General features: G+C 36.8%; 1 protein-coding gene across 4 annotated transcripts in view; it reads left to right on the top strand.

Moving 5' to 3' along the window:
• The window catches only part of LOC121385254 (PHD finger protein 14-like), a 63,790-nt gene extending 42,715 nt beyond the window's left edge, over nucleotides 1–21,075 (top strand). For 2 of the 4 annotated variants that reach the window (XM_041515856.1, XM_041515857.1), the window contains exons 14-24: nucleotides 108–202; nucleotides 2,452–2,545; nucleotides 3,051–3,157; nucleotides 5,503–5,598; nucleotides 7,123–7,214; nucleotides 8,077–8,208; nucleotides 9,299–9,446; nucleotides 12,341–12,583; nucleotides 12,883–12,986; nucleotides 16,669–16,786; nucleotides 18,363–21,075. In XM_041515856.1, the coding sequence (XP_041371790.1) occupies nucleotides 108–202; nucleotides 2,452–2,545; nucleotides 3,051–3,157; nucleotides 5,503–5,598; nucleotides 7,123–7,214; nucleotides 8,077–8,208; nucleotides 9,299–9,446; nucleotides 12,341–12,583; nucleotides 12,883–12,986; nucleotides 16,669–16,786; nucleotides 18,363–18,485 (1,352 nt within the window). In that variant the 3' untranslated portion in view covers nucleotides 18,486–21,075. The remainder of the gene's footprint in view (nucleotides 1–107; nucleotides 203–2,451; nucleotides 2,546–3,050; nucleotides 3,158–5,502; nucleotides 5,599–7,122; nucleotides 7,215–8,076; nucleotides 8,209–9,298; nucleotides 9,447–12,340; nucleotides 12,584–12,882; nucleotides 12,987–16,668; nucleotides 16,787–18,362) is intronic. The other 2 variants (XM_041515859.1, XM_041515858.1) reach the window with 2 other exon arrangements.
• The last annotated feature ends 331 nt before the right edge of the window (nucleotides 21,076–21,406 follow it).

Genomic DNA, 21,406 nt, shown 5'->3' with positions numbered 1-21,406 from the left:
TCTTTCTGGCTTCTGCTTGTTAGATTCATTTGAAACAACTTTTAACATATATGGTATCTAACAGACACTTGTGTAATAATCTTTGTATATCACATTTTATTTTGTAGTTCCAAAACAGAAATTTGTTCGTTTTCTAACATCCAGTCCATCTGTTGTAAGACGAATGTTACAGAAAGCTGAACTTATGGGGATAATAACACAGGTAAGAATGTTACAGAAAGCTGAACTTATGGGGATAATAACACAGGTAAGAATGTTACAGAAAGCTGAACTTATGGGGATAATAACACAGGTAAGAATGTTACAGAAAGCTGAACTTATGGGGATAATAACACAGGTAAGAATGTTACAGAAAGCTGAACTTATGGGGATAATAACACAGGTAAGAATGTTACAGAAAGCTGAACTTATGGGGATAATAACACAGGTAAGAATGTTACAGAAAGCTGAACTTATGGGGATAATAACACAGGTAAGAATGTTACAGAAAGCTGAACTTATGGGGATAATAACACAGGTAAGAATGTTAAGAAAGCTGAACTTATGGGGATAATAACACAGGTAAGAATGTTACAGAAAGCTGAACTTATGGGGATAATAACACAGGTAAGAATGTTACAGAAAGCAGAACTAGTTAATGGTGATGATAACACAGGTAAGAATGTTACAGAAAGCCGAACTAGTTAATGGTGATGATAACACAGGTAAGAATGTTACAGAAAGCAGAACTAGTTAATGGTGATGATAACACAGGTAAGAATGTTACAGAAAGCCGAACTAGTTAATGGTGATGATAACACAGGTCAGAATGTTAAAGAAAGCCGAACTAATGGGGATAATAACACATGTAAGAATGTTACAGAAAGCTGAACTTATGGGGATAATAACACAGGTAAGAATGTTACAGAAAGCCGAACTAGTTAATGGTGATGATAACACAGGTCAGAATGTTAAAGAAAGCCGAACTAATGGGGATAATAACACATGTAAGAATGTTAAGAAAGGTGAACTAGTTAATGGGGATAATAACTCAGGTAAGAATGTTAAGAAAGCTGAACTACATGTAGTTAATGGTTATGATAACACAGGTAAGAATGTTACAGAAAGCCGAACTAATGGGGATAATAACACAGGTAAGAATGTTAAGAAAGCTGAACTAGTTAATGGTGATGATAACACAGGTAAGAATGTTAAGAAAGCTCAACTGATGGGGATAGTATCACAGGTAAGAATGTTACAAAAAGCTGAACTAGTTAATGGTGATAATAACACAGGTAATGGTGATAGTAACATAGGTAAGAATGTTACAGAAAGCTGAACTAATGGAGATAATAACACAGGTAAGAATGTTAAAAAAGCTGAACTAGTTAAAAAGGATAATAACACAGGTAAGAATGTTAAGAAAGCTGAACTAGTTAATGGGGATAATAACACAGGTAAGAATGTTAAGAAAGCTGAACTAGTTAATGGGGATAATAACACAGGTAAGAATGTTACAGAAAGCTGAACTAATTAATGGTGATAATAACACAGGTAAGAATGTTACAGAGAGCTGAACTAATGGGGATAATAACACAGGTAAGAATGTTCCAGAAAGCTGGACTACTGGGGATAATAATACAGGTAAGAATGTTCCAGAAAGCTGGACTAATGGGGATAATAATACATGTGTCCTTGCCTTTCCCAGAAATCAACATGGCCCTTGCCTTTTATACCAGTATTTTTCTGGAAATCAACATGTGCCCTTGCCTTTTATACCAGTATTTTTCCGGAAATCAACATGTGCCCTTGCCTTTTATACCAGTATTTTTCTGGAAATCAACATGTGCCCTTGCCTTTTATACCAGTATTTCCACTTCAGTTGGGGTAGGATGTAGTCCACCGGTAGAGAGTTTGCCTGAGGGATGATGGGTCGAAGTATTCATCACCTTCAATGGTGTTGCTGTTTTCCCTGCTCCACAACTGGTGCATCAAACACTGTTGTATGTTCTGTCCTGTCTGTGGGAAAGTGAACATAAAAGATCCCTTGCTGTTTTATCATTAGGAATATCTCATGTAGCAACAGGTTTCCTATCTTTGTGTCAGCCAAATGTCAAAATGACATCAGATTGCCACAGTGACTAGGATTGATCCCCGTCATTGGGCTATTTATCGTCCTTGCCAGTGCACCACGACTGGTACATGTATATCCTGTCTGTGGGATGGTGCATATAAAAGATCCCTTGCTACTAATGGAAAAATGTAGCTGGTTTCCTCTGTAAGACTGTCAAAGAATACCAAATGTTTGACATCCAATATATAAATTAATGTGCTCTAGTGGTGGTGTTAAATGAAACAAACTTTAACTTTATAAGATGTGGTCTTATAATTTATAAAGTTCACACTCTTTGAATTTTAGCAGTTTACAAATTTTAATAATTTTATTCAGTTTGCTTCTTATTGCTTTTTCAGGTTCAAAACACCGGTCAAGAAAAACAGGAACCAAGAAAAAAATCTCATGCTCCTACCGTAGCCTTTTCACAAGAATTCATTGGGTATTACTTAGGTGAGGTACAATTTATAACATCCTACAAAACTCTTCATTTAATGTCACTGTGGGTAATGCACACACATGATGCGCAGATGGTCTAGTATCGATCCCCATCGGTGGGCCCATTGGGCTATTTCTCGTTCCAGCCAGTGCACTACGACTGGCATATCAACGGCCATGGTATGTGCTATCCTGATTGTTGGATGGTGCATATAAAAGATCCCTTGCTACTAATGGGAAAATGTAGCAGGTTTCCTCTCTATGACTGTGTCAAAATGACCATGTTTAACATCCAGTAGCTGATGATTAATAAATCAATGTGCTCTAGTGTTGTCATTAAATAAACCAAACTTATTTTAATGTCACTGACTCTAGTTCCCAAAATATGACATTCAGCTTTATGCTATCTTTAGATTGCTTTTAGAAATGTTTAGCTGTCTTTAATTTGTTACAGATTTGCTTTAGAAAGTAAAATGCTACTTCCCAGGATGGTGTGTTACATGTTTGTTTGTTTTGTTAGATCGAAATGTGAGAATCCAGAACATGAAACAGGCGAGAAAAGATTTACTTTCTCAGAATGAGAAACTTCAACAGCAGGAAAAGATTCTACGCAGTCAGTATGACCAGGTTGGTGTTTTTCTTTTCTGTTGAGAACATCGTTCATTATTTTTTATTACACATACTTGTTAAAGGTTCATTCCCGAGTTTGCTGCAAGTTTTAAGATGTTATTGACTAACGGAGACTTTTTAACGATTGTAATTACATATCAAATGTATTTTTCTGCATAAAATATTAGTGGCTGTATATTAAATGTGTTTCTGATCGTTCTAATAGTTGTACTAGGTGAAATTTCATTTTATTCTTTAAAATAAAAAAATTTGTACATATACGAAATTATTTGAAGACAAAATCCAGTTTGGGCTTCTTACAGATATTAAGACAACCAGAAACACATTGAATATACAGACACTTATATTCTAAATAAGAAAATATATTTAATATGTAAGTTTTATTAGTCGGAAACATCTAACAATGCAGCAAACTCAGAAAAATATTTTTGTGACTGTGTTCCCCGATAATAAAATAAAATTTACCCATATTTCATTTGCCGAACTCTTTCCAACGATGATTTCACGCACACACTTGGACATGTTACCAAGCTGTCAGTGAGACGTCAATATTGTATGTATGTCTGATAAGACATGTTATCGATGGAACACGCACATGCGATACAGAAAATTGAAAAACGCAAATATCAGAAGAAATAACTTTTAATTATTGATGGTACCCACAAATGTCCATTCAAGGTTACAAAGAAAACAAACAAAACTGAGATTACGTAACAACAGACTTACACCCAACTGTGTGTCACTTCGATCAAATCCACGTGACCATGCAGGTTTACAGAACCATGTGACCGTGTGGATAATTTGGCGGTAAAGACAAAGTACATATGAAACTCGGTATAAATTTAACAGGTATCTCTGACTGCTTGTCTTTTGTATCCATGAAAATTATACCAATTCGGAAATAAGGTCGCGCGTAATTAAAATTTGCGGTGTTGTCAACATGGTCGCGATTTTCGCAGTATGTTTTATTTGTGAACATTTTTGCGTATACGGTACTTCTTGTTACAAAGTTGTGGAATCAAAATGAGTTTGTCCTGGTCAAAATATTCACCAAGTTCTTAAACTTGTATTTGGTGAACAACATGATCATTGTTATTATTAAAATTATTATTATTATTAACAGTTGTTATTAGTCTGCAACCGTCTGTCTATCCGGCCATCTGTCCATCCCACTTTTAATTTTCCGGATGTTTTTTTCTTCTCAATACCTTGCAGTGTTGAGCTGAAATCTGGTGTATAGCTTTATCATTCTGTTAAGATCATGTTTAACTTTTATGGCAATTTACAAATTTTTTACAGAGTTATGGCCCTTGAACTTAGGAGATACGAAACATTTGTCTTCCTGATTTGTTTTTTTCCCCCAGTGCTTCAAGATATTGAGCTGAAATTGTGTGTATAGCTTTATCATGATCTATTACAGGACAAGTTTGATTTTCATGGCAATTTACCAAATTGTTTTTTAGGTATGGCCCTAGTATTAAAAGATATATAAAAACAAATTCTGGACTGCGTTTTTTTTTTGGGGGGGGGGGGGGGTGGCGGGATGTAGCCCAGTAGTATAGAGTTCGCTTGATGCATGGTCGGTCTAGGATCGATCCCTATCGGTGGACCCATTGGGCTATTTCTCAGTCCAGCCAGTGCTCCACAACTGGTGAAACAAATGTGGTGGTATGTACTATCCTGTCTGTGGGATGGTGCATATAACAGATCCCTTGCTGCTAATGGAAAAGAGTAGCCCATGAAGTGGCGACAGCGGGTTTCCTCCCTCAATATCTGTGTGGTCCTTAACCATATGTCTGACGCCATATAACCGTCAATAAAATGTGTTGAGTGCGTCATTAAATAGAACATTTCCTTCCTTCCGGACTGTTTTATGTACAGTACCTGAAGATATTTAGATGACATTTTGTCTGTAGCTTTACCATGTACCGGTACTGGGAAACTGGGAAACTCTTTTTACGTGCCCCTATCCACAAGGGTTCAGGCACGCCCACCCCGGATTCAGCCTCTGACTACGCCAGTGACCGACTCCGGGGCGGGAGGGTGTACCGGTACTGTAACAGATCAAGTTTAACTCTCATAGCAATTTACCCATTTTTCACAAGATACAGAAATTTGTTGCTTGCCGATAGGGGACATGTATTGCTTTAACAGTGCACTTAGAATACTTGTCATTATTATTTTTATTTTATTTTTATTATCATTAACAATTGTTATTTATTATTATTTTTTAAATAAATATAATAATAATACTAATTAGTAGTAGTAGTAGTAATATAGCTATTATTGTTGTTACACAAATGTATCTGTTAATCAGTCTGATTTGTATTTTTAACACGCAGCTGTTCAGTGACGTCGACAGACTGAAAGACTCCAGTCAGAAGTTACAGAAGGAAGGAGAGAAGATGTGGAGTTACCTCGTCGATGTTGGTGGGAAGGTTTGTACCCTGTCTGCAGAGGTGCATGCAATATTTCTATGGGGGTGAGATGTAGCCCAGTGGTACAGCGTTTGCTCGATGCGTGGTTGGTGTGCAGGGCTAAAAATATTCGCAAATCGGATTCGCGCAAGCATAAAACATCCAAATCTATTTGGATTCGCGTGAAATATTTCCAAAAATTTATTAAATTCAATAATCAATGAGTAAAACGTTAACAAATTAACAAAATAAAATAAAGTAAAAAATAGTCTGGTTATCAAGCTTTAGTTTAAACTGGCTTCAAAAGCATATCCTACATTAGAATCTGTGCATGTTCGAAACATAGTGGTTTATCGAGACTAGTCTGGCCTGGAGCCAAGTGGTGGTTGGCTCATTTCTATGAACCAAATTGCCAACGAAGAGAACCGAAAGGAACATGTTTGTTCAGTTCTTACATAATAACAATAGACAATAATTAAGTGTTCCCAAATTTAGTAATATATGAAACATTTCTATGTTAGTTCGCTGATATCATATTCCTAACCTTGAATTATCTGCTCTTTTAATCAGTACATCTTTTTGTCGGTTGTGGAAATATGCTTCAGTAATATCCATACAAACATTGAACCAATGCACAAAATACATCGGAAAAGTATCCCATGCGCTGTTTATGAATAAGCAATCTTCGAAAAGTAATGGGCTGTGATTAGCCAGACTGAGCGGTAAAACGCTTGCCCGACTGGTTTGTGCGGTTCACGGTAAACCAACTGGCCACACTGGAAACCAGTCAAATAGTTTGCGAACGTTAGCGAAACGTTTGCTGGTTGAACTTGGGGCTGGTAAAACACTTAAGAAAAACACTGACTGTAAAGAAAAAATGGAACCAACAATTAAAAAAACTGGTTTTTTTGTTTGTTTGTTTGTTTGTTGTTGTTTTTTGTTGGGGGCATTTGGGGTTTTTTGGCTTTAAAATTGGATAAACTGTTACTGACAAATTTGTTATTCTTTCCAATAAGTAATAAGGGTTGTTGTTTTTTCAATCCATATACAATTAGTAGCATATGACACAGAATTCTATATAGTAACACTGTTGATAAAGTTCTGTGAAAATGTTTAGAATCTTTAGCCCTGGTGTGGGATCGATCCACGTCGGTGGGCCCATTGAGCTATTTCTCGTTTCAGCCAGTGCACCACGACTGGTATATCAAAGGCCATGGTATGTACTACCCTGTCTGTGGGATGGTACATATAAAAGAACCCTTGCTGCTAATCGAAAAGAGTAGCCCATGAAGTGGCGACAGCGGGTTTCCTCTCTCAATATCTGTGTGGTCCTTAACCATATGTCTGACGCCATATAATCATAAATAAAATGTGATGAGTGCGTCGTTAAATAAAACATTTCTATCTTTGTTTTGATTAGTTGGCCTTAGTTCAAAAACATGGATTACAGTTTGAAGCTTAAAATTTCTACATTAATATTTCCACTTTGCATAATTTAGTTTCATCCAATCCTCACGGTTTTTTGTGTTTTTTTATTTTGTACAGGGAGTTACGTACCCGGATATGTTTAAGCCGAGGGTTTGCCGATCTCCCAACAAGAGACAGGTTCCTGTGTCACCACCTGGCATCATCCATCAGTAAGACTGAATTCTCTTCACGTTACCTTTCATGTTGCATCCTTGACAGGGTCAGAATGGACGGGGGAAAATAAATATTTAAAAAAAAAAAAAAAAAGACGTTTCATGTTGCATCTTCCTTGGGGATTGGGCGGGACGTAGCCCAGTGGTAAAGCGCCCGCCTGATGCGTGGTTTGTCTTGGATCAATCCCCATCGGTGGGCCGGATCAGCGAATATAGTCAATGATATCACAGACTGGCAATTTGAATAATTTGAATACTAGAGAACGGGACGTAGCTGAGTGGTAAAGCGCTCGCTCGATGCGCAGTCGGTTTGGGATTGATCCCCGTCAGTGGGCCCATTGGGCTGTTTCTTGCTCCAGCCAGTGCACCACGACTGGTATATCAAAGGCTGTGGTATGTGCTATCCTGTCTGTGGGATGGTGCCTATAAAAGATCCCTTGCTACTAATGGAAAAATGTAGCAGGTTTCCTGTCTAAGACTATATAAAAATTACCAAATGTTTGACATCCATTAGCCGATGATTAATAAATCAATGTGCTCTAGTGTTGTTGTTAAACAAAACAAACAAACAAAATCTCTTCACATTACCATTCTACGCTGCATCTTCCTTGGGGTTTAACAAAAAAAATTGTTTTATGTAGATGTGGTATTTGTAACAAGTGTTTTGTTTAATGTAGATGCGGTATTTGTAACAAGTGTTTTGTTTTGTGTAGATGCAGTATTTGTAACGACAATGTTTTGTTTTGTGTAGATGCGGTATTTGTAACAAGTGTTTTGTTTTGTGTAGATGCGGTATTTGTAACAATCGTTTTGTTTTGTGTAGATGCGGTATTTGTAACAAGTGTTTTGTTTTGTGTAGATGCGGTATTTGTAAGAAGACGACCGACCAACATCTGCTAGCTCACTGCGACAACTGCAAACAGTTCTACCACCTGGGCTGTCTGAACCCGCCACTGTCAAGAATGCCAAAGAAAACCAAACTTATGGGCTGGTAAGTATACAAAGAAAACCAAACTTATGGGCTGGTAAGTATACAAAGAAAACCAAACTTATGGGCTGGTAAGTATACAAAGAAAACCAAACTTATGGGCTGGTAAGTATACAAAGAAAACCAAACTTATGGGCTGGTAAGTATACAAAGAAAACCAAACTTATGGGCTTGTAAGTATACAAAGAAAGCCAAACTTATGGGCTGGTAAGAATACAAAAGTTATTACCCATGTGGGCTAAAATATTCAGGGTAGTAGTTTTTCACAAATTTCAGTGTGCAGATTGCTTCTACAGCTGCGATTGGCTGGCTTGAATGGCAAAGTTTGGCTGGTTGCTTGCTAAGGCCAGAACTTCACTGTTATTTATTTAATGTTGCCGTTCAAGAGCTAGATGAAATGTGTGAAAGACGAGTCAAATAATAATGCTACTAGTCTACAGTCTACTAGGTCTGAAAAAAAAGATGGAATAGATAGTCATAATATTATGGCCAGAAGTGGATGCCAGAAAGAGAGGAAGTTTTATTTAATGACACTCAACACATTTTAATTACTGTTATATATTGCGTCAGACATATGGTTAATAACCACAGGGATAACTAGAGAAGAAACTAGCTGCTGCCTCTTCATAGGCTACTGTTTTTCAATTAATTAGCAGCAAGGGATCTTTTATAAGCATTATTCCACAGACAGGATAGTACATATCACGGCCTTTGTTACACCAGCTGTAGAGCACTGGCCAGAACGAGAAATTGTCCAATGGGGATCAGTTGTAAATCAACCGCCCATCAGGTTACCACTTTACCACTGAGCTACGTCCTGCTCACAAACAAAGTGAAAGATTTATAACCACTTGATTTGTTTCAGGGATGCTGGGACCAGTCCATTGGTATGGGAGGGGTAATCCACTTGATGAGAAATCTGGTTGAGTATTCATGAGAGAGAAAAAAAACTAAATTATGAACGTTTATTTGTTCAGTTTCTTTTTTTTTCAGTCTCTTAGATTAAATGTCCCAGATAGGCTGTTGCATGATGGATAGCAATCTGATTAAAAATGTGCTGGGTTGTTGTTAATGAACATTCCTTTCTTTTCAGGCAGTGTTCCCAGTGTGTGCGGTCAAGCAGCGATGAAGATATTGACGAAGCGAATGTTGACGTTGATGCCCCACGAAGACTGCGGGAGAAAAACAGTCTGAGAGAACCATACCGAAATGATATGTCCGACCAGTACGAAACAGTCAAGGTGAGCAGCTGGTTATGTCCGACCAGTATGAAACCATCAAGGTGAGCAGTTGGTTATGTCCGACCAGTACGAAACCATCAAGGTGAGCATTTGGTTATGTCTGACCAGTACGAAACCATCGAGGTGAGCAGCTGGTTATGTCCGACCATTACGAAACCATCGAGGTGAGCAGCTGGTTATGTCCGACCAGTACGAAACCGTCGAGGTGAGCAGCTGTTTATGTCCGACCAGTACGAAACCGTCGAGGTGAGCAGCTGGTTATGTCAGATCAATACGAAACTGTCCAGGTGAACAGCTGGTTATGTCCAATCAATACAAAACCATCAAGGTGAGCAGCTGGTTATGTCCGATCAATATGAAACCGTCAAGGTGAGCAACATGTTTGGTTGGCTTGTAAATAGCAAGCCTCGAAATAAAGCAACTTGTGCATGCAACAACTTCTGTTTCAAAGCAATTTCATTTGATTGTAACCCTGATTTAGCTCAGTCGATTGAGTGCTCGCTTGAGATACTTGCGTTGCAGGATCGAACCACCTTTCTGGATCCCTATCAACTGATTGGGGGTTTTCTCGATCCAACCAGTGCATTACAAACTGGTCAAAAACCATGGTATGTGCTTTTCTGTTTATCGAAAAGTGGATATAAAAGATTCTTTGCTGCATTAGGAAAAATGTAGCTGGTTTCCTCTGAATTACCAAATGGTTGACATCCAACAGCTGATGATTAATTAATCAATGTGCTCTAGTAGTGTTGTTAAACGGAACAAACTCTCCGCAGTGGTCAGACTAAGCCCACAGCTAAAAGCTGATGGGGAATGACAGGCATGGATAGCCACAAGAGACAAGCACCTGTCGCGGTTGGAGAGACAAGGACTGAGATGTAGAGGTGGACAGCAAAAGAAGTTGAAAGAAAGGAGGAGTTGCCAGATTGGGAAGAAATGACGGTTTAATATCGATCTCTGTCAGTGGGCTCATTAGGCTATTTCTCGTTCTAGCCAGTGCACCACAACTGGTATATAAAAGGCTGTGATATGTGCTATCCTGTCTGTACCAAATGTTTGACATCCAATAGCCGAAGACTTATAAATCATTGTGCTCTAGTGGTATAGTTAAACAAAACAAACGTGAACGTCTTGGTTTGTCAACTGTCATTGGTAAAAAATGTATATATTTTTAATTACAGGAACGAAATGGCACCGGTTGTGTCATAACTGCCTAGTGTTGAAAGTGCATTGAAGCTGTGGTTTTATCAGTTCATTTATTTATTTCACTTATAATGTACATTGTTCTACATAATTATAATAATTACAATTATGCAAAAAAAGTTTTAAAAAGTCAGTCCCTGGTCAGACCAAAGTTTCAGAAGCATAGATTGCACAGAAGATGTGAGTATATTATATACCGAAATAAGGCGCATAACTGGAATCAGAATGCACATTCTAGTTCATGTGTGATGACATGCAGTTTTACGCCATAGCAAAATTTCTTTTTGCAAAAATCTACGTCATACCGCAGGAAACCCCCCCAAAAAAACCATGTTGAAGCGTGAGGGTCAAAAATGTGCACGCTGACCAGAAACCAGAAATTTATTTTGTTTTGCCTTATATTCATTGTCATTATTTGTTATGTTGTGAAAAAAATTCACAGATTTTAAAACCAATTTTTCATATTGTTAGAAAAAGTGTTTTTTTACAAATTATATTACCGTATACGCAAATATGTTCGCGAATAAAATATAGCGCGAAAATCGCGAACACGTTAATAGCACCGCGAATTTAATTACACGCGCACTTATAATATTATTTACCTTTTAATATATAGTCTTATCTCTACACGTCCAACCCATATCAGAATCAAGCAGTCAGAGGTCCGCAAGGTCACGTGATTCTGTTAACCTGCCTGGTCATGTGGATTTGATCCAAATGACACACATTTGGGTGCAAGTCTGTTGTTACGTAATCTCAGTTTTGTTTGTTTTCTTTGTAACCTTAAATGGAAGTTTGTGAGTATCACCAATAATGAAAAGTTATTTCTTATGATATTTGAATTTTTCAATGTTCTGTATCACATGTGCGTGTTCCATCGATAACATGACAATAGTCTTATCAGACATACATACAACATTGACGTCTCGCTGACAGCATGGTGAACATGTCCAAGTATGTGCGTGAAATCGTCACTGAAAAGAGTTTGGCAAATGAAATATGGGTAATTTTTATTTTATTATCGGGGGACACAGTCGCGAAAATAATTTCTCGCAAAAATGTCAAATGAAAGCCCGATCGCGAATTATTTTAGCTGCGAAAATATTTGCGTATACAGTATTGTTTTTTGTTATATTTATCTTTGTTTGACACCCAGTAGTTGATACACTTTTTTTTGTGCTGGAGTATAAACATTCATTCATATTGCAGGGGATGGGACATAGCTCAGTGGTACAGCACTCGCCTGATCCACGATCAATCTAGGATCGATTCCCATTGGTAGGACCATTGGGCTTTTTCTCGTTCCAGCCAGTGTTCTACAACTGGTGTAACAAAGGCTGTGGTACATGTATGTACTATCCTGTCTGTGGGATGGTTTATATAAAAGATCCCTTGTTGTTAAACAAAAAAGTGGCGACAGCAGGTTTCCTCTCTCAATATCTTTGTGGTCCTTATGTCCGACGCCATATAACTGTAAATAAAATGTGTTGAGTGCGTTGTTAAATAAAACATTTCCTTCCTTCATACAGCAAGCGTTATGTCACTGGAATCCACATCTATATAGTTGGTGAGTCATCACACTAGTTAGTAAACATCAGTGGCCTGAGTGTGTGTGTAACCCTTCAAAACAACCAGGGATAAAACACTGCTAAAGTGCCGTTAAAACCAATGTTTATTTTTATTCTTTTCAGAGAGTGAAAAGAAACCAGCGCGGAAAACTGAAAGCAAGGAAACCAAAACCCAAGTCTTCTGCACCGAAACTGGAACTGTCCAAATCAGCTTCCGTAAAACAGAAACAAACAACCGCTTCACCCAAGGATAAGCAGATGACCATTTCCCCTAAATTGGGGAAGGAAAAAGTTGGTCAGAAATATATTTCACCAAAGACTGCCAAAGAAAAGCTTCCTGAGCAACAAGATCTCATCACATCACCAGTAATATATAAATTATAATGTCATAGTCATTCAAATATTGATCTTAATATTAACTGTAGTCTTTCAAATATTGATCTTAATATTAACTGTAGTCTTTCAAATATTGATCTTAATATTAACTGTAGTCTTTTCAATATTGATCTTAATATTAACTAGTCATTCAAATATTGTGGTGTATGTGTTGGTGTATTTGAGTGTTTCTTATATGGTTTTGTTCCTTCCACAATTACTCTTGCTTTTAATAACTTTACTTGCTATATTTCATGCTTAATAAGTTTTCTACATTGTGGTTCCTACAGGTAACGAGACAAAAGCCGGTGTCCAAGATATGCAAGAGTTCTCCCGTGAGAAGCTCTGTAACCTGTGTGGTATGTGGTGAGCCGGGACGCAGAAACACTGTCAAGTAGGTCCAGATGAATTTTATTTATACGTGGGCAAGACTTCATTTCATTGTTAGATATTTTATTTTATTCATTCACCTTTCACTCACTCGTTTCAGAATAAGTGCGGCATGTAGCCCAGCGGTAAAGTGCTCGGTCGCTCTAGGATCGACTCCCATTTCAACTTATTTCCGTGCTTATATCCAATTAAGGTTCAAGCACGCTGTCCTGGGCACACACCTCAGCTATCCGAGTTGTCTGTCCAGGACATTGGGTTAGTTATTAGTTGTTAGTGGTTAGTGAGAGCGAAGAGGGTGTAGTGGCCTTACATCTATCCATTGAGTCATTAAAACTCACTCTGGGTGGGAGCCGGTACCAGGCTGCGAACCCAGTACCTTTCAGCCTTATAATGGCCGATGGCTTAACCACAAACCACCGAGGCTGGTGGAAAATCATTTGCCTAATGCATGATTAATTAAAGATCCCTTGCTGCTAATAAAAAAAGAGTAACCCATGGAGTGGCAACAGCGGGATTCTGATGTCATATAACCATAATTAAAATGTGTTGAGTTTGATATTACTATTTCTGTTTCTATCGCCCTCTCCCTCCCTATATATAGATTATTTTATGAGCTTGTGTGTCGTACTGATTTTACAAAACGAGTGTCAGGATTATTATATTAACTGAGCTAGAGCGAGGGTAATAAATGAATCCTGACACGAGTTTCGTAAAATTTCTTTATTATCCAGATTATCCAAACTATTTTCATGAATAACAAGCTAGGACCACGTCAGAACATTTCAAACTTAACTAAAAAGAGACAATGAAAAGACTACGAAACAATGTCATTTTCCGAAATGGCGTCATTTTGATAAACGTTTACACTGAGGAAGCCGCATTAAGTTATGACGTCGCTTCACAGAATTGCGTCATTCGTTGTGCACCTGAAATCATTATGACACACGTGGGTCATACTGGTTATATTTCCCTGAATATCTTTATGACACACGTGGGTCATACTGGTTATATTTCCCTGAATATCTTTATGACACACGTGGGTCATACTGGTTATATTTCCCTGAATATCTTTGACACACGTGGGTCATACTGGTTATATTTCCCTGAATATCTTTATGATGTGCGTCATACTGGTTATATTTCCCTGAATATCTTTATGACATGCGTGGGTCATACTGGTTATATTTCCCTGAATATCTTTATAACACGTGTGGGTCATACTGGTTATATTTCCCTGAATATCTTTATGACACGCATGGGTCATACTGGTTATATTTCCCTGAATATCTTTATGACGCGTGGGTCATACTGGTTATATTTCCCTGAATATCTTTATAACACGCGTGGGTCATACTGGTTATATTTCCCTGAATATCTTTATAACACGCGTGGGTCATACTGGTTATATTTCCCTGAATATCTTTATGACACACGTGGGTCATACTGGTTATATTTCCCTGAATATCTTTATGACACGCATGGGTCATACTGGTTATATTTCCCTGAATATCTTTATGACGCGTGGGTCATACTGGTTATATTTCCCTGAATATCTTTATGACACACGTGGGTCATACTGGTTATATTTCCCTGAATATCTTTATGACACACGTGGGTCATACTGGTTATATTTCCCTGAATATCTTTATGACACACGTGGGTCATACTGGTTATATTTCCCTGAATATCTTTATGATGTACGTCATACTGGTTATATTTCCCTGAATATCTTTATGATGTGCGTCATACTGGTTATATTTCCCTGAATATCTTTATGATGTGCGTCATACTGGTTATATTTCCCTGAATATCTTTATGATACACGCGGGTCATACTGGTTATATTTCCCTGAATATCTTGAACTATGTGGATAATAAATATATATATATCTCCCACCCTCCTCTCTCTGTTTGTTTTGTTTAACGACACCACTAGAGCACATTGATTAATTAATCATCAGCTATTGGATGTCAAACATTTGGTAATTCTGACACATAGTCATCAGAGGAAACCCGGTACATTTTTCCTAATGCAGCAAGGGATCTTTTATATGCACCTTCCCACAGACAGGAAAACACATACCACAGCCTTTGACCAGTTGTGGTGCACTGGTTGGAACGATAGAAAAAACCCCAATCACCTCAAGTGAGCGCTTAGCTGAAACCGGGGCTCTGAAAATTCGAAGATTAATAGGTTTCATTTGCATGTTACTCACGCAAGTTTATTTTTGTGCAACACGTTTATAACATTAGTTTTTGTTTAACTACACCACTAGAGCACATTGATTTATTAATCATCGGCTATTGGATGTCAAACATTTGATAATTTTGACATATAGTCTTAGAGAGGAAACCCGCTACATTTTTCCATTAGTAGCTTGGGATTTTTTATATGCACTTCCCCACAGACAGGATAGCACTTATATCACGGCCTTTGATATACCAGTCGTGGTGCACTGGCTGGAGCAAGAAATAGCCCAATGGGCCCAGCAACGTGGATCGATCCAAAACCGACCGTGCATCAGGCGAACGCTTTACCATTGGGCTACATCCCGACCCAGTATGTTTATATTGACATATTAAATTTAAGCTGATATTGGCATGATGTGTCAAGGAAAAAACAAAGGGGAGGGTATCTGAATTAGTTTTTGTGGAATTCATAAATGAGCCGTCACACGCGAAAACCTACAACTTAGCATGACGTCAGAAACCGAGTAAACGCTGCTCAAAGTTTCACATCACATGTAAACGCGGAAGTAAAAGCTGACATGCTGTTCTCAGTCGGAGATTGGTCGAAACAATAAAAATAAAGTGGTTTTATTGCTCGAATAAAATATAACTTTAATTGTTTGTATCAAATATACAAATGAATACTGGTATGGGACACCACAGAGGCTGTTAAAATAGTTTTAAATTACGTTACGGTAACTATCGTAAGCTACTGAAGTTTTTGTTCAGTTACATTTTCATACACAACTTGTTTTCTTTGATGTCCAGTGTGCAAACTGATCGATATCATATCCTCTAACAACCGAAGAATGAACCAATATAGTTCGACAGTACGACACCAACAAAATATGAAATTACTCTATGGATGATACAGGAATCTGAATAAAGTGGGGTCGGGTGCGAAATCTTGTAGTTCGCTAAATTGCATGTCCATCTATGATTTATTAATTAGTATTAAATTCATGTATTGGATATATAGAATTATTGCAAAAAAAATACTTAAAACCGGAATATATCGCACATTAAAAAAAAAAAAAAAAACATAAAAAAAACCCCATCAGAATATATCACTTAAAATACTGGATAAAGAGATAATTTAAAAAGTACCGATTCCAAATCAACTGATTTTATTGAAATTGGGCTGGAAGTAACCTAGAATATGGTAGTAACGTTGAAGTTTCATTTTGACGTTGTCTAATTTGATGTTGAAAAAGTGACGTCATTAATGCTGTATTTTTACAAGATATAATTAAGATAGAGCCCAAATACCTGAAATTTAGTTTCTTAAGGTTATTATCTATTATTTACCACAAAAAAAGAAAAAAACTTTGTTTTTGCCAAGTTGTAGGTTTTCCCATGTGACGGCTCAAATGATTTACGTAAAGTTTGATTTTTCAGAGGGCTGTTTTCACTGTAATATTATAAACCTGTTTCACGTTGTTTGGTTTGTTTTGTCAGGTGTGATGAATGCCAGCTACACTACCATTTCAAGTGTTTAAAGCCGCCATCAAAGAAGACCCCGAAACAGCCAGGCTATTCCTGGCACTGCGAGGCGTGTGACCCCACCGACAACTCAGTAAGCATTTCTATAATGATGATGATATAGAGAATACTACACGAGTGGCCGTTAGATACCATTTATCTGACTTCAAGTTGTTTAAAAACATATCTATCGCGCAAAAGCTAGTTGGATATGTTTTTAAACAATGAGTTGTAAGAAAAATGGTGTCTAACAGACTCAAATGTTGTATTGTATTTCTTACATATCCATTTTAAAATAAATTTAAATGCCTTTTCCAAGGAAAACCTATTTACGGCCTTTGCACATGTAGTTAACTTGTGCGTCACAGACAAGTCAATTTCAGGTTATCTTGTACATCACGGAATGATCAATTCTACAGTTCCTTTTTTCATTGGATGATATGGCATTGGTGATCTGGTCATCACCTAGGAGCAGCCAGTTGTTTGTCTTTGAAATGTTAACGCACATATATGTATTAAGAAGTAGGTGTTACCAAAAATAATGAATGATGTTCTTACCAATGGGTATGTAAGAAAAAAAAGACTCCACCATATGCGGTCATGTGGGATAGAAAAAGTAAACCCTCGGTGGTGCAAATTTCAACACTGGGACTCTGCAAGCCTTGTCCCGAGTTAAAATTTTCACCACCTCAGGTTTACTTTTTCTATCCCACATGACCACACATGATGGAGTCTATTAGTATAAAACACATGTCATGGGAAATTATTTGAGCTAAAACATACTATTTTTGCCTCTTTTTTTTTTTTAATTGCAAAGGCTGTGAAGATCAGCTATGGTATTTATTCAATGACTTATTCAGTTCCTTCATTTAGGCCTTTGAGCTTTGAAAACAGGGATAACCCATTTAAACATTTAAGGAACGCAGTTTGTTCTCTGTTACCCGTTATTACTGAGGGCCCAAACTTATGAATTGGTCTCCCACAGCAATTTTGTAAAGAATTGCCATGGATGAAATTGCCCACCGACGTCAATTTTGAGCCCGACTGTGGCAATATTTGTTTTAAAAGTAACTTTGCAGCAAATAAACATGACTGAAAGGTTATTTTGCTGTATGTAGACATATTTCAAATGTACAAATGTTAAATACTGACAGATAATGTACAACAGGTGTATAAATTTTGTAATTGTTGAGGAGCTTTATCGATGGCCCGAAAGAGCCGTCGGTGATGATCTCTACCTACGGCAATTTATATCTCTACGCCGCCAATTGCCGTCGTTAAGTTGGAGCCCTGATAACTAGTTTACATGTAAATGATGTCATAAATATAATACTGAATGAAAAATGGATTATGCAAAACCAGATTTGTGCGAGTGTTGTGAAAACGAAACTATTATGATACAATCTTCAGAGGCCTTTCATTCATTCTTTCATTCATTCACTCATTCATTCACTCTCATCGTTCATTCATTCACTCACTTTCTTTCATTCACTTACTCATGCACTCATTCATTCACTCACTAACTCATTCACTTTCATTCACTCATTCATTCATTCTTTCACTCTCATTCACTCACTCATTCATTCACTCACTCAAACATTTATTCAGTTCCTTCATTCATAAAACATTCTTTTACTCAGTTCATACATTAACTGATTCCTTCATTCCAGGATGAAGGAGGGGTTGAGATGGATGTTGATGAATCGAGCCGGTCAACGCCCATAGAGGGAACAGCTGAGACAATACTGCTACTAGACAGTGACGATGACTATAGTGACGCTTTCAACTACTGAGTTTTACTCTTCATAAATACACTACATTACTGCTACTAGACAGTAAAGACGACTATAGTGACACTTTCAACTACTGAGTTTTACTCTTTATAAATAAACTACATTACTGCTACTAGACAGTAAAGACGACTATAGCGACACTTTCAACTACTGAGTTTTACTCTTTATAAATACACTACATTACTGCTACTAGACAGTGACGATGACTATAGCGACACTTTCAACTACTGAGTTTTACTCTTTATAAATACACTACATTACTGCTACTAGACAGTGACGATGACTATAGCGACACTTTCAACTACTGAGTTTTACTCTTTATAAATACACTACAATACTGCTACTAGACAGTGACGATGACTATAGTGACGCTTTCAACTACTGAGTTTTACTCTTCATAAATACACTACATTACTGCTACTAGACAGTAAAGACGACTATAGTGACGCTTTCAACTACTGAGTTTTACTCTTCATAAATACACTACAATACTGCTACTAGACAGTGACGATGACTATAGTGACGCTTTCAACTACTGAGTTTTACTCTTCATAAATACACTACATTACTGCTACTAGACAGTAAAGACGACTATAGTGACGCTTTCAACTACTGAGTTTTACTCTTCATAAATACACTACATTACTGCTACTAGACAGTGACGATGACTATAGTGACGCTTTCAACTACTGAGTTTTACTCCTCATAAATACACTACAATACTGCTGCTAGACAGTGATGATGACTATAGTGACGCTTTCAACTACTGAGTTTTACTCCTCATAAATACACTACATTACTGCTACTAGACAGTAAAGACGACTATAGTGACGCTTTCAACTACTGAGTTTTACTCATAAATACACTACAATACTGCTACTAGACAGTGACGATGACTATAGTGACGCTTTCAACTACTGAGTTTTACTCTTCATAAATACACTACAATACTGCTACTAGACAGTAAAGATGACTATAGTGACGCTTTCAACTACTGAGTTTTACTCCTCATGAATACACTACATTACTGCTACTAGACAGTAAAGATGACTATAGTCACGCTTTCAACTACTGAGTTTTACTCTTCATAAATACACTACATTACTGCTACTAGACAGTAAAGATGACTATAGTCACGCTTTCAACTACTGAGTTTTACTCTTCATAAATACACTACAATACTGCTACTAGACAGTGACGATGACTATAGTCACGCTTTCAACTACTGAGTTTTACTCTTTATAAATACACTACATTACTGCTACTAGACAGTGACGATGACTATAGTGACGCTTTCAACTAATGAGTTTTACTCTTCATAAATACACTACATTACTGCTACTAGACAGTGACGATGACTATAGTGACGCTTTCAACTACTGAGTTTTACTCTTCATAAATACACTACATCATATAGTCAGCTGTTTTTGTTATCATCACAATAAATACACTACATCAGATTGTCAGCTGTTTTTGTTCTCAGCATAATAAACACATAACAATCATATAGTAGCTGTTTTTATTCTCATCATAATAAATACACTACAATCATATAGTCAGCTGTTTTTATTCTCATCACAATAAATACACTACAATCATATAGTCAGCTGTTTTTATGCTCATCACAATAAATACACTACAGTCATATAGTAGCTGTTTTTATTCTCATCACAATAAATACACTATAATCATATAGTCAGCTGTTTTTATTCTGATCACAATAAATACATTACAATCATATAGTAGCTGTTTTTATTCTGATCACAATAAATACACTACAATCATATGGTCAGCTGTTTTTATTTGGAGCCAAAAGGATTAAGGTATTAAAACTAGTTCATCAAAGTAGCGGTTTTAAAATGAGATACAAAAAGAGGTTTTAAAACTAATACATGTAGAAGTAAGGTTTTAAAACTAGCAGGGTTTCTGCCAGAGGGTAAAATGGTTATGGCGCCATACCCAATTTTTTTTTTTATTTTTTTTTTTTAAAGTTAACCTTTTGACAAAATTAATTACTCTTATCATTACTGTATGATTTTCTTAACCCTAACCCTAAACTTAACCCATTTTTCTTTCTGGGAGAGGTCCCTCATACAGATTGTGGTTGCATTCAATTCCATTGCGCTATACCCAAAAACACGGACTACTACATCAAAGTGAGGCTTTAACCCTTTAAAGCCCAGCGTACTCAAATGAGTGCATACTTTATAAGCAAAAACACTATTTGCAAAAATGAAATATTTCTAATGAATAAGTACTGAGAATGTCCATATATGTCTAATATCCTCAAAATGAGTACAATTTACTTGAATGATTAAACTTATATTGAACAGAGCCAAACATTTAAATGTGTACTCATTTGAGTACAATAGGCACCTATGGCAACATGTTTATTTTGTAGTCTTTTCTCTGCACTCATAGATCTGCTACATTGTTCTAATGGTGTGTTAAATGAATTTGATATGTTTTTTCTCTGATTGCAACAAATATTTTTTTAAATGTGATGTAATAATTACTTTTGTACTCCTATGAGTACAGCCTGAGTACAGCCTTAAAAACAAATTAAAAATAAATATTTATTTCAAATATACTCAAACGTGTTTTTAAATGATGCTATGTTTATTCACAAAGCAATATTTTATCTGAATTCATGCTAGTTTTGTCACGGGCATTAAAGGGTTGAAATAAGTTACAAAAGTGAGGTTTTAAAACCAGTACATCATCATTTGTTATTGATCAATACGAAAACAATTTGTCACGTACAGGTAACCTGTAGGTGGTTTTTACGTGAGGTTTTAAAACCAGTACATCATCATTTGTTATTGATCAATACGAAAACAATTTGTCACGTACAGGTAACCTGTAGGTGGTTTTTACATGAGGTTTTAAAACCAGTACATCATCATTTGTTATTGATCAAT

Source organism: Gigantopelta aegis, chromosome 11 (assembly GCF_016097555.1).
Source record: "Gigantopelta aegis isolate Gae_Host chromosome 11, Gae_host_genome, whole genome shotgun sequence".
Lineage (NCBI taxonomy): Eukaryota > Metazoa > Mollusca > Gastropoda > Neomphalida > Peltospiridae > Gigantopelta > Gigantopelta aegis.
Note: the sequence above shows the minus strand (reverse complement) of the source record. Positions and strands in the feature narration are given on the sequence as shown.